The sequence below is a fragment of the Xenopus tropicalis genome, chromosome 3, assembly GCF_000004195.4.
Source record: "Xenopus tropicalis strain Nigerian chromosome 3, UCB_Xtro_10.0, whole genome shotgun sequence".
Taxonomy (NCBI): domain Eukaryota; kingdom Metazoa; phylum Chordata; class Amphibia; order Anura; family Pipidae; genus Xenopus; species Xenopus tropicalis.
The window spans coordinates 118,930,985-118,946,760 of record NC_030679.2 but is presented as its reverse complement, the minus strand read 5'-3'; the positions used below and the strand labels follow the sequence as shown (position 1 = coordinate 118,946,760).

Here is a 15,776-nt window from a genome sequence, read left to right as displayed (position 1 = left end):
ATGCCAGGATATGGTATCCAGAACTGACATCTGGTGATAAAGTACTTTCCTTTAACTTGGGTCCAATCACAAAACATATGTTGGCCGACAGAAAGAGGAAAGAGTTGTTTGAGATGGTACATAGACTATCAAACATTTATAGTTAATATTTATAGTTCTCTATAAACGCCTTACGGGGGGATAAAGGGAAAGGAAGCCTCTGAGGCTCTTTTCACATGAAATGTGGCAACTTAACCCAGACTGGAATTATCCAACACGTCCCTTGAGTGTGTAGCTGGACAAGACTGGTGGCAGTGTCATTTGACCTCTAGGGATTCCACGGAGGAAAGGACGCTTCATGAAATTTGCAGGACCCGAACCAGCACAGAAAGAAATCCAAGGAATGTTTGTGTAAGTCACTCTCTGCCAGGATTTAGAGTGAGTACTTAACAACTGAGAGCAGGGGTTACTACACAATAAATTGCTTGTGGTCTTTTTGGTGGATAAAAGGAGAGAAGATCACATACAGGACTGGTAATCAAATTCATCCGCCATGGGGGATCCTGATTCTATTAATCTAAACACCTTGGACTTGGTAGCTATATGTTATGGACACTCTTTGAATGTACAGTATTTAGTAAAATTGTTACAGCAAAATAAAAATATATTTGAAAAAAAAATAACATGCAGATGGCACATGTAAACACAATAATTGCAAATATACCATTTTTTTTGAGCAATCAAAGACCCTTTACTGTATATTAGTCTAACAATGACTTAAGTGCAATGTATCCCCTACAAAGTGGCCTCAAAACAGGTGATTATATTTGAATTCCTGGCTAAAATGCAATCTTTATTTGCATCGAAACCATGAGTAGTACCAAACAAAGCCTTCTGTATGGTATTAGTTCAAATAGGAGCTACCTATAGCCAATCACAGCCCATATTTTGCACCCCAGGAACCTTTTGCATGCTTGTGTTGCTCTCTAACTCTTTAGCTAAGGAGTAAAAAAGGTCTTAGATTGACATACACAAAGCACTTACACCCATACCTTCAGTGCTGCGGAATATGTTGGCGCTTTATAAATTAATGTTAATAATAATAATACCTCCCAACATTTGGAAAATGGAAAAAGAGCTGTTAAAAGAGGGACTGTCCGCAAAAATCAGGACAGTTGGGAGGTATGTTTGCGCCTCTCCTCCAGAGAACAGCATGCATTCTGGGAAAATATCTTCTATAAAGAAAAAAAACCAAGGAACAAATTATCGCACACACTGACCCTCTCTGTCACATCTGGCTGTAGCAAGGAAAAAAAACAGGAGAACCAGGTACACGACAATTAAAAACAAAGCTCCTGTACTGCCAAGGCCTCATTCCTAGTGATGGGCGAAAAGTTTCGGCAGGCATGGATTCGCGGCGAATTTCCGCGTTTCGCCATTGGCGGATTGTTTCGCGAAACGGATGAAAAATTTCGCCGCGGAAAAATTCGTCGCACGTCCAAAAATTGTCGCCGGCGTCAAAAAAGAATAGTCGCGGGCGACAAAATAATAGCCGCGGGCGACGAAACAATAGCGCGCGACAAAATAATAGCCGCGGGCGACGAAACAAGAGCCGCGCGACGAAACAAGAGCCGCGCAACGAAACAAGAGCCGCGGGCGACGAAACAATAGCCGCGCGCGACGAAACAATAGCCGTGCGACAAAATAATAGCTGCGGGCGACGAAATAATAGCCGCACGACAAAACAAGAGCCGCGGGCGACGAAACAAGAGCCGCGTGACGAAACAAGAGCCGCGGGCGACGAAACAAGAGCAGCGGGCGACAAAATAATAGCCGCGGGCGACAATTTTTTTGTCGCACGACATTTTCGCCGTTTCGCAAATTTTTCGCCGTTTCGCGGATCTTTTCAAAGATTCGCTAATTTTTCGGCGAAGCGAAACGGAACAGATTCGCTCATCACTACTCATTCCTTTCTCCAAAGTTAAAAACAGTTCTTTACTTAGCAGTTAAAAACACAAGTGTTGTGAGGCAGGAAAGCCTGATGTGTATTTATTAGGTATTAATCTCATGGAACCAATGATTACATATGTCCGATTAGTACCTGAATGCATCAGGCTTTTCTGCCCCACAGCAGTCACTCATGTTTTTTAACTATTTAATGAAGGGCTGTTTTTAACTTTGGAAAAGGAGTGCAGCCTTTTTTCCCCTTCTTTATTTTCTCTCATTCTATGAAAAAGAATCCTTTGTACGTTGCCACCCACTGGTTAACCAGCTCTACTGTTTGTTTATGTCCCTTGCTCTATAGAGGGCTTTAGAAAATCTCTTGTGTCTTGTGGCAGTAATAGAGTTTACAATTTAATTTAGTTTTTGTTGTACTCTGATTTCAACAAGTCCTTTAATGTAAGGATTATAGTAATTACATATTTATATATGTAATGTTTGTTTTATGCAATATGCGGGGGGGGGGGGGAACAGCTCTGTGATTGAAAGAAAGATTACATGAGAATAATAATCAAGGTCATTCAGTTACTTAAATTGCCTTATTGCATATTGTTCTGTGTATGGTAATCCTCCTAGATGAATATCAGGCAAATTACAAGGTATTGAAAGAATGCCAGGGAAAGGAGCTAATTGAGGTAATACGATTTCTAAATGGAAATTCTATTAGATCTTTTGGCTCTAGGATCGTAAATACCTTTCTTCTCATTATATCTGTAACCTCTTTTTGGATGTAAAACAAACAATAATTAGCTAGAATGGCTATAGAGCATGGACTCTTCTGGGATACACTGGACTCTTCTAACACACAGGATGGGCCTTTGCTATGTGGAAGGATCAAAGGGGAGGTAGTGCAACTGTATCTCACTTATGCTGTGTGCAAAAATTGTGCAAGTGTGCTGTGTGCAAGCGAAATAAGGTTGCACCACTGTGGAGAGTAGATTGGGTAGTAACAAACTCCTTAGGTTTTTAACTCTAGGCCTGCCACGGTGAATATATATCCAGACCCGCCCCTAATCTGATGTCATTGGAAGGTTTGAGGCCTGAGGGAGTATATTGTGGGCCTTGGCATGGTGTTGAGAGATCTTGGAAGTGGCCAGCTGGCAACAAATTCAGTTTGCCACCGTCCCATTACCTGCATCTGGGAGCAATTAGTTCACTGGATTTTCAAAACAAGTTTTTACATAAATCAATCTTTTGTACAGGCATCAGAGGGTCATCCCCTTAAAGGTGCCGACCCAGTGCATATCACAACATATCCTTGGGATGCTTTAAGTATAGATAAAAAGGATTACTGGAACAAGACAAAGACTGACCCAGAAAAAAAAAGCCTCTGCAATAAAATATCTTTATTGAAAATACTGAAGCCCCACAACAATAACATCATTATACACCCACCTATAAACATCTCTACCTGTAAAATGCAAAGTGAAAATAAAAAGGTTGCATTTCTTTATTTAGTGAATAATGGCACGTAGGTGTAAAACACAAATGATATAAAATGCCAGAGATCACCTGATCAGAGGAGTGGGAATCTGAAGGTGCTGTGTTGTTATATATATAATTAAACCTACAAAATTTCATTTGGTGCCTTTAGCTATTAAAATATAACTTTTAATTTCAACAGTTTAAAAATAGGAGATAATCACTCATTCATAAAATAGGATCCATAATTACTAAGAAAAAATCAATGATTTATTAAAAACAATTCATTATGAGTGCGGAATTTATATTCATATTATTCTCATTAGAAAATTGCCCCAATGTTCACAACAATTCATCTCATGTTCAGGCCAATTTACTATTAATTCCAACAGTTTTAAATAAATTCATTCCACCACTCAAGGATGCCTGCATTTAATTCATAATTTTATGGTTGCTCACAATATAGGGGAAAACCAGTTCTTTTAGGTCAATAAGCGCAGACAGCAGTGAATCACAGGTCGGGGGTCAATCATGGGTTCAGGAGGTTGTTACGCAAAATTATAAATACCAGAATTACCTACACAGCCTGGTCCCTATCCCCCAATTCGCTGCCCTACAGCTTTCTCCCACCCCCAGGCTGTGTACCCAACTCAAATTAGTATTGACAATTTAAGGCACAATTCTTTGCTGCTAAGTAATGGCGATGCTAGTTCTATTCCGAACAAACTCGCATCCACGTGGCATCTCAATTTCACGTGTTGAAATTAAAAGTTATATTTTAATAGCTAAAGGCACCAAATGAAATTTTGTAGGTTTAATTGAATATAGGTAGTAAATACCAGGTGTACAGCAGTAACGAAATTGAAGCCGGATCTTTGTTTATTGTTATATATATAAGCACATAAAAAACATATCTCTCTTCCTTAAAAAGATACTGTTGGCAGATAATCTCTTTTCTTAATTCCATTGATTTTTTCAGCTATTTTATTTGCTTTTGAAATTATTTTTTTTTATTATTATTCATTGGATATTTCAGTAATATGTTTGTTCTGCCTCAGCTAGAGTTCTTTAATCTTCCATTCACATTCCACTAAATTATACAAAGTCCTCCCCAGGCCTTTTAATTGGTCCTGCTACGTGTCTTGTGAGACAAATGTTCTGAGTGTACGTCTAGAATCTCTGCCATGAAGGAAATGGAAATTATCATGGGTATGGGATCTGTTATCTGCAATGCTTGGGGTTTTCCAGATACGTTTTTTTCTGTAATTTACATCACTGTATATTAAGGGGCCTATTTATTATAGTGTGTAAGCCGTCACTGGTGATATTGCTCATAGCAACCAATCAGAAATTGAATTTGAAAGGTCACCTACAGGTGTACAAAAGCAAAACTCTGATTGGTTTCTATGGGCAACATCACTTTATAATAAATATGCCTCTTAATAATAATAATAATAATAAATATGCCTCTTTGTCTGCTAAAAAAATCACTGAAACATGAAATAAACCAAATAGAATTGTTTTTCCTCCAATATAAATTAATGCAGCTTATTTACCATACCATCAGGTACAAGGCACTGTTTTATTATTATGGAGTAAAGGGAAATTAGAATTGGAATTATTTGCTTCAAATGGACTCTATGTGAGATTGACTTCCCATAATTCTAAGCTTTCTGGATATTGGGTTTCTGTATAGGAGATCCCATATCTGTATTAGGAAACAAGCTTTCCCTTTTTCATTTCCTTCCACTGAATATTATTAAAAGTAGGTTATAGCTGAATCTTTAATCAGTCCTCCTAAATCCTGTTTTTTGCATATTGAAAGAAAATATAATGCATGCAAGCTTCCATTAAACATTAACAAAACATTTTTAATGATTTTAAAGTTACATGTAAATGCATTGCATTGGCTGTATTTATTTATGCTGGTCTGTTTTTTCCTTCTGATTCTTGAAACAATGCAGCAGAAGCCAGTTTTCCTCCAGGTCTGTTCATCAGTTGACACTGGCTACACTGTCTTAGAAGTCAGAACATGTAGAGCAGGAAATATATACAGACAGATATTAACTATTTACAGAAGCATATATATTTACAAAGGACTTTGAAGCCCACTGCATTTTTTATGAATTATTAGAATTACATTTTCTTTCATATAATTTCCACTGCTCAGATGGAAACCTTATGTTTTGCCAGAGAGGGAGTGGCAGTCAGTAATTGCTAATTACAAACCCCTTGGATAATACTGTGTAAAAAACATGTTTTGGCAACTGACCTTTTAGAAGTGTACCAACACCAAAAATCTTCTTGACAAACCTATTATGTTTTGACAGAAGGGGTCCTTCATCACTAGTACTTATAGACTCATTGACAGATCCCACCACTGGCCCAGTTAGGCTTGATCCGTGGCAGGTTTGTCATAGGCAGAAAGGTCCAAATTTGCCAAGCAAGGCAAAAGCATCTGGGGCACAGCCAGGCTGCTAATTATTGCCTTAATGAGCCAAAGCAATCACTCAAAATTATACTTTCTTTGCAATGCCTTGGTCCAAGGGCAGAACAACAATTCGGTCCAAATGATCTTCCTGGCTTACCTTTTAGGGCTCCTCTTTTATGGGCTTCCCCTACCACCTTCTCTGGAGCCACCAATTGTGCATGCACAAGTGCTCTTCTGCAACAGATAAATGGACCAACTGGAAGGCTAAATGCCACTAATTGAGCATGCGTGAGTGATCTTTGATCAGCAAAGAATAAAGAATTTGGTACTATAGGGGGCAATGTACTAAATAGAATGGCTTTGAATTTTACTGGAACCATACCATTTTAAATGTCAGTATTAAAATCTTACATGATAAACATCATTGTGCCAGCACCTCAGGCAAGCCTACATATATTATCTGGGGTGTCTAACCAAGCATGAGACAGCCAATCACACTTTCCAGAAACTAAATTTATTATTGTGATCCATCGATAAAGCGCCAACATGTAAAGCCAGAAGCAGCACGTTTTCTTTTTTACAGCTTGAATTGCATGTAAACATAAAAAGAGAAATTTCTATGGTCTTCATGCAAGTTCCTGGTGTTAAATAATCTCAAGGGGGTTTGTGATATTAGATACAGACCATCCTCCCTTATTTAGTTGCTTGTAAAGGAAGGGCTGAAGGCAATGAATGCCGACTTACACACAGTACCAGATCGATACATATACAGTATGTATCATGTTAGCTTAGAGCATTACGCTGACTGCTACACAGTTGTTAGTCGGAATGATCTTACGCTTGAATGTGAACATTTTTCTTAACTCACTACGGAATCTGTCATGCAGCCAAGCATAAAGGAATGGGTTGCAGCAGGAGGAGCTCATTGCAAACCAGTGACAAAAAAGCTGAATATGTAGGAAGTAGTGCTTGTTGATCAAATTAATGTCAATGTCTCGGATTATGTTGAAAACATGAATAGGTAGCCAGCATATCCCAAAGGCTGTCACCACCAGCACAATGAGTCTGAATATCTTCCTCTTGCGCAGCCTATCAAATTCCGCCTGGCTCTGTGTGGGGTGGCCAGGGACAACTCGGTTTTTCAGCTTGACAGTGATGCAGATGTAAGACAGTGAGACCGCAGACAGAGGTAGAATGTATGTGATAATAAGGGTACTGTAAGCATAGGCCAACCTTTCTGTCTCTTTACCCATCCAGAATTCTTCACAGATGGTGAACCCTTCCTGTTGGAACTCCACATGATATGTATGAGCAATAGCTGGTCCAACAAGGGCACAGGACAGAAGCCAGATACCCATCAAGACATATATGCAGGTGGTCACAGAGATTCTTTTCTTTAGAGGGTGCACTGTTGCATAGTATCTAGTGAAATTAAAACAAAAAGAAAAAATAAATATTACAATGTTTCAATATGAATATATAATTTTACTTATAACATCCCAATTTTATATTAAGCAATAAGTATACTTTACTGCGGGTTACTTAATGCAATTATTTACACATGGTAACCATTATCTAGATATTTTTAATAATTATTAGCATTTCCAAATTGTTGTAACTTGACTGTAAATGAAGTAGGTGATTCTGTATCGATTTATCTTGTCTAAAAAGGTATCTAAAAGTATTATAGCTTTCTTTAAAAACACTATAAGATCCCTAAGGTGGCCGATATAAGGGTAACCCAATTATTTGGCATGAGGGCCAACAATCAAATTACAAAGGCAGGAATAGGACCTGTTGGAGCAAGGGCTGCATCAATAAGTCAATGCGGTCCCCGATCTGATGGTTGGATGGGGTCCCCATACACTTGCAGATAAGCAGACAAAACAGTCTGAAGGACCCGAGTTGGCAGCTTAAATTTGCCCCTGTATGGCCACCTTAAGACCCTTGACTGTGCTTGTTCCTCTGTAGCCTGTTAGAAGCAAGGCACTAATGGAAAATGGCCTGAATTATGGCATTCTGTAAGCACACTTTAATGGTATACATTAAGTAATTGATAATAGAAAATTCTATTTCCAAGGGGATAGAATGCTGTTATAACAGCCAAGAAAAATGTTATTTGACAAAATATTCAGGCAACTGTATTTTGATCTTTTTCTTACTTTTCTCCTATGTAGTTTGTAACTTTAGCTGGGCTCTGTGGAACATTCTGTATGCAAACATTTTTTTAGGCTTCTAATTATGACTTTGGAACTAAGTGTTCAGATGACCCTCTCTGGAAACTCTTCCCATAAGTGCACACAGACGCGGTATTTTCCCCGTTGCCTAGGAAACGGATATTTGATATTTTTTTCCTTTGCTCCAGTTTGTAATACAATGTACTTGAAAAATAGCATCTAGTCCTAAATAATTGTGTTCTGTGAAAAGATCCCTATTTTATTTTGTCTTAGGTTAAAAAGAATGAAGTCTTATCATTGAATATGCACTAGATTTAATAATCACATCTCTATTGGAGCTTCAAGATAGGCCACTATTAGAATTCATTGACGTAGCTAGAGACTCATGTTCAAAATGCACCACCCTGAGCACTTATGTGACCATCAGTCAAGTACAAGTAAAGGAAAATTCAATGGGGGTGCCAATATTTTAAACACCCCCCAGTGAAAATAATCGCTTATTTTAGATCACCCAAATATTCCTGCTGCACAACGCTGCCAATGCCCCAGCAATCCTCTTTTGGTGTCCTGGACACCGCACATGAGCAGTAGAGTTGAGCAAGATGGTGGAGCAATGTGGCAGGAGCAGCACCCTGGGCTGGTGCACTTTTCAGTAAACAGAAACCCTAGCTTGGGACCTAAGGTTAGCGCTGCTGTTCACTGTGGTTTGTCTAACACATTGGCCCCAGTAAATTCCCCTTTTCTTGTCCTTTAATATCAGCCTCTTCAGCCATAGGTATACCTCCAATACCTGCATGTGGCATTGTGAAATGCATAGTGAAAATCTTTTCCTATGGGCCTATGGTTGCAACCTCTGTAACTGCTCCCTGGTAACATTCTTTTGGTAATCAATGGGTTATATATAAAATGTATATCTGTATGTTGTGAACTAATGGGCTCCAATAATAATACCAGAAACTATAATCCCAATACATACTATTGTACTATTTACATATTCTTGGCAAACTGAGAACATAATACGCAGAGCGCTTCCCCTGCAGTGATGCATTTATACTTTATTGTGTATATAAAGCTCCCTAATTTATAAAATAGGCAAGTGCAGAGTAAGGATAAATTATAATAAAGTAATAACACCTCTTTTTTCCTGGCTGTACACTCAGACAGACGCCCACAGTATCCACTGTGGAGAAAATCCTTTTTGTTCAGAAAGGCCCTTCATTTAAACAGGTTTATTTACGCATTTCCCATGTCCATTTATCTGCAATTTAGTTTCAGGCAATTATAGTGGGTGTTCTATTTGCTTGAGTAAAACATCATTAACCTGGAATATGTTCTCACGGTACCATAACTTGGCTATAAAAATAGATGCTTTGATAGAAAATAGGTTTTAGTTATGCAAGACTGCCATGAGAAATCCTGGGGTCCCATATAATAAAGTGGTATGGCCCCCAGTATCAACAGGGTGCCCTTCAATGGTGCTCTAAGAATACAAAAAGGGGGGAAAGCAGTTCTGCCTGGGAACCCCATGCTTTGGTTTGTTAGAATCCCTTTAGCAAAGCAGTTGTGTTATGTTTAAAGGGATTCTGTCACAGGAGGATGTGGTTTTTTTTACAAAATGCAACAGTTAATACGACTTCTCCAGCAGAATCCTGCACTGAAATCCATTTTTCAAAAGAGCAAACATTTTTTTTCTCATTTTTAATTCTGACATGGAGCTAGACATATTCTTACTTTCCCAGGTGCCCTCTGTCATGTAACTTGTGCTCTGATAAATCTCTTTTTACTGCAGCACTGCAATGTAGAGTGATGTAATCACCCCCCCCCCCCCCCCCCCAGCAGCTGAATAGCAGAACAATTGGCAGGTAACAGCTCAGCTCAAAATACGTCCATGCCCCTCCTAGTGTTAGATATGAGAATAGCACTCAGTAGTAAAACCCAAGTTCAACCAGGAATCCTCCAGTTACATTGAGTAGGAGATTCAGCAGCTGAAAGCATTTACATTGTGCAGGGCTCTTTCTGAAAGAACAGGATCAGGCAGAATGACTGGAGATGGCTGCCTAAACACCAATATTACAAATACAAGAAATACATTTCTTGATTCAAGAAAAACATTTTAAATGGTAGTATGAAGTATTTGCAATCTACATAGTGTAATTTAATAATACTAGTGACGCTATAAAAATCATGACATAATCTCTTTAAAGGCAAACTATACCTCCAAAAAGAATACTTATCTAACAGATAGTTTTAATAATAAGGGGCACATTTACTAAATCACGATATGTTAAAAATTCGGAGTAACCATGAAAATTTCTGATGTTCTAAATTGTCTTTTATCGTACGAAAATATTGCAATTGCATTCCCAAAGTCACAAAATTTTTGTGCGAAAAAATTTGTTAAGCCACGAACAGCTTTGTGGCTTTGATGCCTTATATGTCTGGCTTTGGAAGCCTTCCATAGGACTCAATGGGACTCGACAGATCAAACCTGGCGAAAAGATATTTTTTGTTATACATTTTTATAGAGACCTACATTGTTTGGGGGTATAGTTTTCCTTTAACAATATCATACCTCCCAACATTTTGAAAACGGAAAGAGGGACAAAAATAAATGCTGCGCACAGCACGGCAATTTTCTTTTGACCGCGCCCATTTTTGCGACCACACCCCCTAAATACCACATTTGACTAAAAGTTTGAACACATTTCTGGGGGTTTTGGGGTCCTGTTTTATGTGTTATTACAGTTTTGCTGAAAAAGGTGAAATTGCCCTTTAAGCTGTGAGTCTCAGTTCCCCCAAGAGACCTGTTTAGCTTATTAGTTACAATTGTATCTCAGTGCAAGGGGGACTTTTTACCTTTCTGGGCTCTCTGCCAAAAGCCACTTATTTAATTAAAAGCCAGAAACAATGTTTCTAAGTGCAGGTGATGCTCGTTAAGATTTATGAACTCTCTGCCAAAAGCTACTTTTGATTGAATTTGTATCTTTTTAGGCTAATGCCAGACGAGGCGTAGGGCGGATATTAAACTACCGCCCCACACCTCCTACATGTGCCTGCACCTGAATGAATGAGATACGCTTGGGTGCGGAAATAGCCGAAATACGCATAAAAATACGAGACTTTCAAACTCTCGCGTTTTTATATGTATTTTCGCTACCTGTGCCTGCACCTGAGCGTATTCTATTCATTCGGGTGCAGGCACAAGTAGGAGGCGTAGGGCGGAATTTTCGGCAATCGTTTTTCCGCTTGCCCAAAATATCCGCCCTACGCCTCCTCTGGCGTTAGCCTAAAGCTTCACTGCAGGAAATAAAAGGGAAACGAGGGACTTTTCAGTAATGATTTTGTATTTTTATAGCCTGTTGTTGTTAATAATGCATTCTGAGTCACTGTATTACATAACAGAGCTCTTAAAGGCAGAATGTACCTATGGATATTCATATATCCATTTATATTTCTATATAAAGGAAGTGCTTTATAAATAATCATTTTTTTTAACTGTTGCGGCATCATTTTTAAGCCTCAGCTGAGGCATTTTTCCTAGAACTCAACAGAACCATTAAGTGGCATCAATTTTCTATGGAAAATACAGAAACAATTAATGTTTCCTGTTACCTAAGCTATTGCAAGGTAAACGAAAATAATTATTACCCCTACTGCGAATGGATTTTCCATTTTAAAAAACAAGTTCATTATTATACACGGTCATTTTTGCCAACATTTATAACTTAGAAGAAATTATAGCATTGGTATTAGTGGCTAGTATTAGTAGAGTTAATACTAAAGTCTACTTTCCTCTCATCAAGATTAGAACTGACCATTCTCTGATAAGAGGAAAAATTAAAAGTATAGAACACCTTGATAATACCTCAAACTATTGGAGAGATATGAGACAAGTTAAGTAAATGGGAAGCAGCAAAATTTTTCTCTTCATACAGTAAAGTTTTGCTTCTCAAGAATCTGATAGCTGCAAGCAGGACATGCTTAGTTCAGTAGGACACAGCCTGATGGGAACCCTATGGTTTTAGATATGTATGTATGTATGTATGTATAACTTTATTTATAAAGCGCCACAAGGGTACGCAGCGCTGTACAATCTTACAGAATACAAAATTACACACAGGGAGGACAAGTGATATAATAAATAAATACAATAAATGTATATATATATACATATATATATATATATATATACAGTATATATACATATATATATATGTAACACTTTTTTGGCTTTGATATGGCAAACCCAGGCTAGTGATTGGTATAGAGCATGTGTTACATGCGACCTTAATACGCAGGAGTGGGCCTCCGCTATGTGGGAGGTATTTAATGGAGCTGAGGGTGTAGTTGAACTACAACTATATAGGGCTTGTGTGGTGCAGATAGAATATAATGGACGCCAGAAAGGTTCTTGCTGATGAACTATAGTACAAGTTTATTGGACAAGGCACAACTTAATAGTGCAGCAGGGAAAATACTCACAGACACAGCAGTATAGGATGTTATGTCACAATGGAGTAGCAGATGTGACCCTTTAGGAACAGAATATCCCAGATGCACAGAGGATTAGCTGATACCCGAGATATAGACCTTTCAGAAGGGAGTGTTCCGGCCGACTGTGGTCCAGGGGAGAGCTCCTAACACTGGTACCTGGCGTCTAATAAAACCGGTCCCTAAAGAACGACAACAGAGCTAAACCCTTTTACAACTCCTGGTTGGGGCTATTAACTGCCCTTTCTAGATAAGCTGACTGTTCTCACCACTTCTAGAGGGTGCTATTATATAATTCTGACTGTGCTGGCATTACCTCGTTCACGGGGCCCTGTCCCCGACTTATGGAATAGGTGGTACTCTTTACTGGGGCCTTATGCCTCCAGGCTCAATGACGTGAAGCCTGAGACAACAGCAGCCAGAGAGGAAGACACTTCCTTGTGCAAGACACTATATAGTCTGCCAAGGGGAGTGGTCAACCTGGGCTAAACCTATAGGGGGTAGCCTAATAACTGTAATCTGAGTGTTGAGGGCTCTGCCCTATAACAGCACAGATAAGGAAAAGATAAGGGATAACACCATAGGGAGCTTAACCCTATGGGTCCCTACATATATATATATATATATATATATATAAGATCCATGTGGTATGAGACACAGTAGGAAGGAGGTCTCTGCCCCGTAGAGCTTACAATCTAAGTGGTTGGGTAACATACAGGCACAAATTGGAAGTTAAGAGTGCATCAGGTATGGGCATTTGCCCTTAAGCGCAGGACTGGGCAACCAGGGCCGCCATCAGGGGGGCACTGGGGGGACAATCATCCTGGGCCCGGACGTTTCTAACTTTAAAGGGGGCCTGGCCGTGCTAGAGTTTTCTTACGTCGGGCCCCCTTTAATCGAGTCCGGGCCCTGTCACTACTGGCGTCCGCCGCTATGTCCCACTGCTCTCCACTCCATCTACGCTTATATAAGGTTGTGCCCCGTGTGTAGTGACGTCACACGCACGGGGCGCAACCTTTATAAAAGCGCAGATGCTGCAGACAGCAGTGGGACATAGCGGCGGACGTCAAGGGAGCCAGCAGGGGAGCCAGCAGGGGAGCCAGCAGGGGGACAGGTGAGGAACTGAAGGATGCTTGGGGGAGCTGGAGGAAGCAGGAGGACACTGGGGGGGGGACTGGAGGATGATGGGGGAGCTGAAGGATCTTTGGGGGGGCTGGAGGAAGCAGGAGGACACTGGGGGGAGAACTGGAGGGTGATGGGGGAGCTGAAGGATCTTTGGGGGGGCTGGAGAAAGCAGCAGTATGCTTGGGGGGGCCTGGAGGAAGCAGAAGGACATGGGGGGGGAACTGGCGGATGCTTGGGGGGCCTGGAGGAAGCAGGAGGACACTGGGGGGGGGGAACTAGCGGATGCTTGGGGGGCCTGGAGGAAGCAGGAGGACACTAGGGGGGGAACTGGAGGATGCTTGGGGGGGCCCTGGAAAAAGCAGCCGTATGCTTGGGGGGCCATGGAGGATGCTGGGGGGGAGCCAAAGGACACGGAAGGAAGCAGTAAGCAGCGGGGAGCGGGCCATAGTATGAGTAATTTGGGGGAGGACCAACAATGTTTTAGGGGGGCCCTGGCTACCAATGTTTTAGGGGGGCCCTGGCTACCAATGTTTTAGGGGGCCCTGGCTACCAATGTCTGTGTGTACTTTGTATTGATGGGAGGGGTCATTGGGGGCGTGGGAGGGCCTACAAAATTTAGTTGTGAGGGGCCCCGTGATTTCTGATGGCGGCCTTGTGGGCAACATAATGTTTTAGTGCTCCAGAAGGTAACAGCTGAGCTTTTTCTTAAAGAGAGTGGGTAAGTTTTCCCTACGGAGGGATTCAGGCATAGAGTTCCAGAGGTAAGGAGCAGCAAGATAGAAAGGGTTAAGATGAGAGAGCGCAGTGGGTGTGGATGGTGTAAACAGACAGAGGCTCTGAGAGGAGCGGAGGAGACGACCAGGAACGTGCAGGGAGACCAGTCAGGAAATGTAGTGAGGAGCAGAGGAGTGAAGGGCTTTGAATGTTAGCAGAAGCATTTTGTATGCTATCCTTTGCTTAACAGGTAACCATGCAAGAGAGCTTAATTGAGGCTGAACAGATTCCCTCTTTGGAGAGAGCAGGAGGATCCTGGCAGCAGAGTTTAAGATTGATTGGAAGGGAGAGAGTTGGGGGTCCGGGAGGCCAGTTAGTAGGAGATTGCAGTAATCTATATCAATAATCAATAATAATAAATAGCCACCAGTTATATTGATAAATATACTGGTATAGGTGTAAAAGCAATCTGGCTCCATTATCCCCACACATAATATAAAAAAAAACTTTTGTTTTTTGTTTTATTTACGAACACTTTACTTTTTCTATTGCTGTTGTTTTCTCCTTTGTGTTAGTTTCCCCAGATACAGTAAGTTTGCTATCTGCAAGACTTTTTTGTTAAAGAGTCCTTGGTTGAATTTTGTTTTCTATCATGCTAGGCTTGGGTGGCATAGCCACAACCATACAGAACCAGTTATAAAAGTTGTCTCCTTCCACCACAGTCTCTGGATAACCCTTACATAACACATACCTAAAACACACTTAATAAGATGTCAATTATAGGTTAAACAATATAGGTTTCTATAAATATATGTATGCATAAAACAGCTTATATGTAATGTAATCTAAATAAACCATTTTCATAAAAAAAATATATTTTTAGCATAATGTGCCATTGGGTAATCCTAAGTAGAAAATTGCCATTTTAAGTACTATGAGAAGCCCCCTGGGATCATATGATTCACAGTACAATCACAAAGAAACCAAGGTAACACATATGTTAAGTCACATTAGCCAATTAATGGACAGAGTTCTGTCTTTTACTCCCACACTTCTTCCTGTTACAGTTAGAGCTGCATTATTTCTGGTCATGTGATCTCTGAGGGCCCATCACAAAATGGTGGCTCAAGGGAAGACATGTAAGAGGGGAAGAGGGCCTCTGTTAAGTCTGTTTAGTCTCATTAAGTAAAAGGAAATAAAACATGTATTCCATTTGAAACTCATGCCTTGTAACCATGGTTTCCAGGTTGATATAAAAAGAACCCAATATGATTAAGAAGCCAACAACTCAAAACCATTACTATTAAACCTGAAGCTTGTAATGGAAACATTTTCAATATTGCTTTAGACTTATCACTGCTAGATGCTGTTTATTTGGATGAATTAAATCCATCACAGAAATTGTATGTGGTGTACTGGAAAGGGTTTTTGCAAGG

At 40.2% G+C, this 15,776-nt stretch overlaps 1 protein-coding gene across 1 annotated transcript in view; it reads right to left on the bottom strand.

Moving 5' to 3' along the window:
• Positions 1 to 5,252: 5,252 nt before the first annotated feature.
• Positions 5,253 to 15,776, bottom strand: part of LOC100493271 (prolactin-releasing peptide receptor-like) — a 52,133-nt gene continuing 41,609 nt past the window's right edge. The window contains exon 3 of the mRNA XM_002932968.4: positions 5,253 to 7,255. Coding sequence (XP_002933014.2) covers positions 6,622 to 7,255 — 634 coding nt within the window. The 3' untranslated portion in view covers positions 5,253 to 6,621. The remainder of the gene's footprint in view (positions 7,256 to 15,776) is intronic.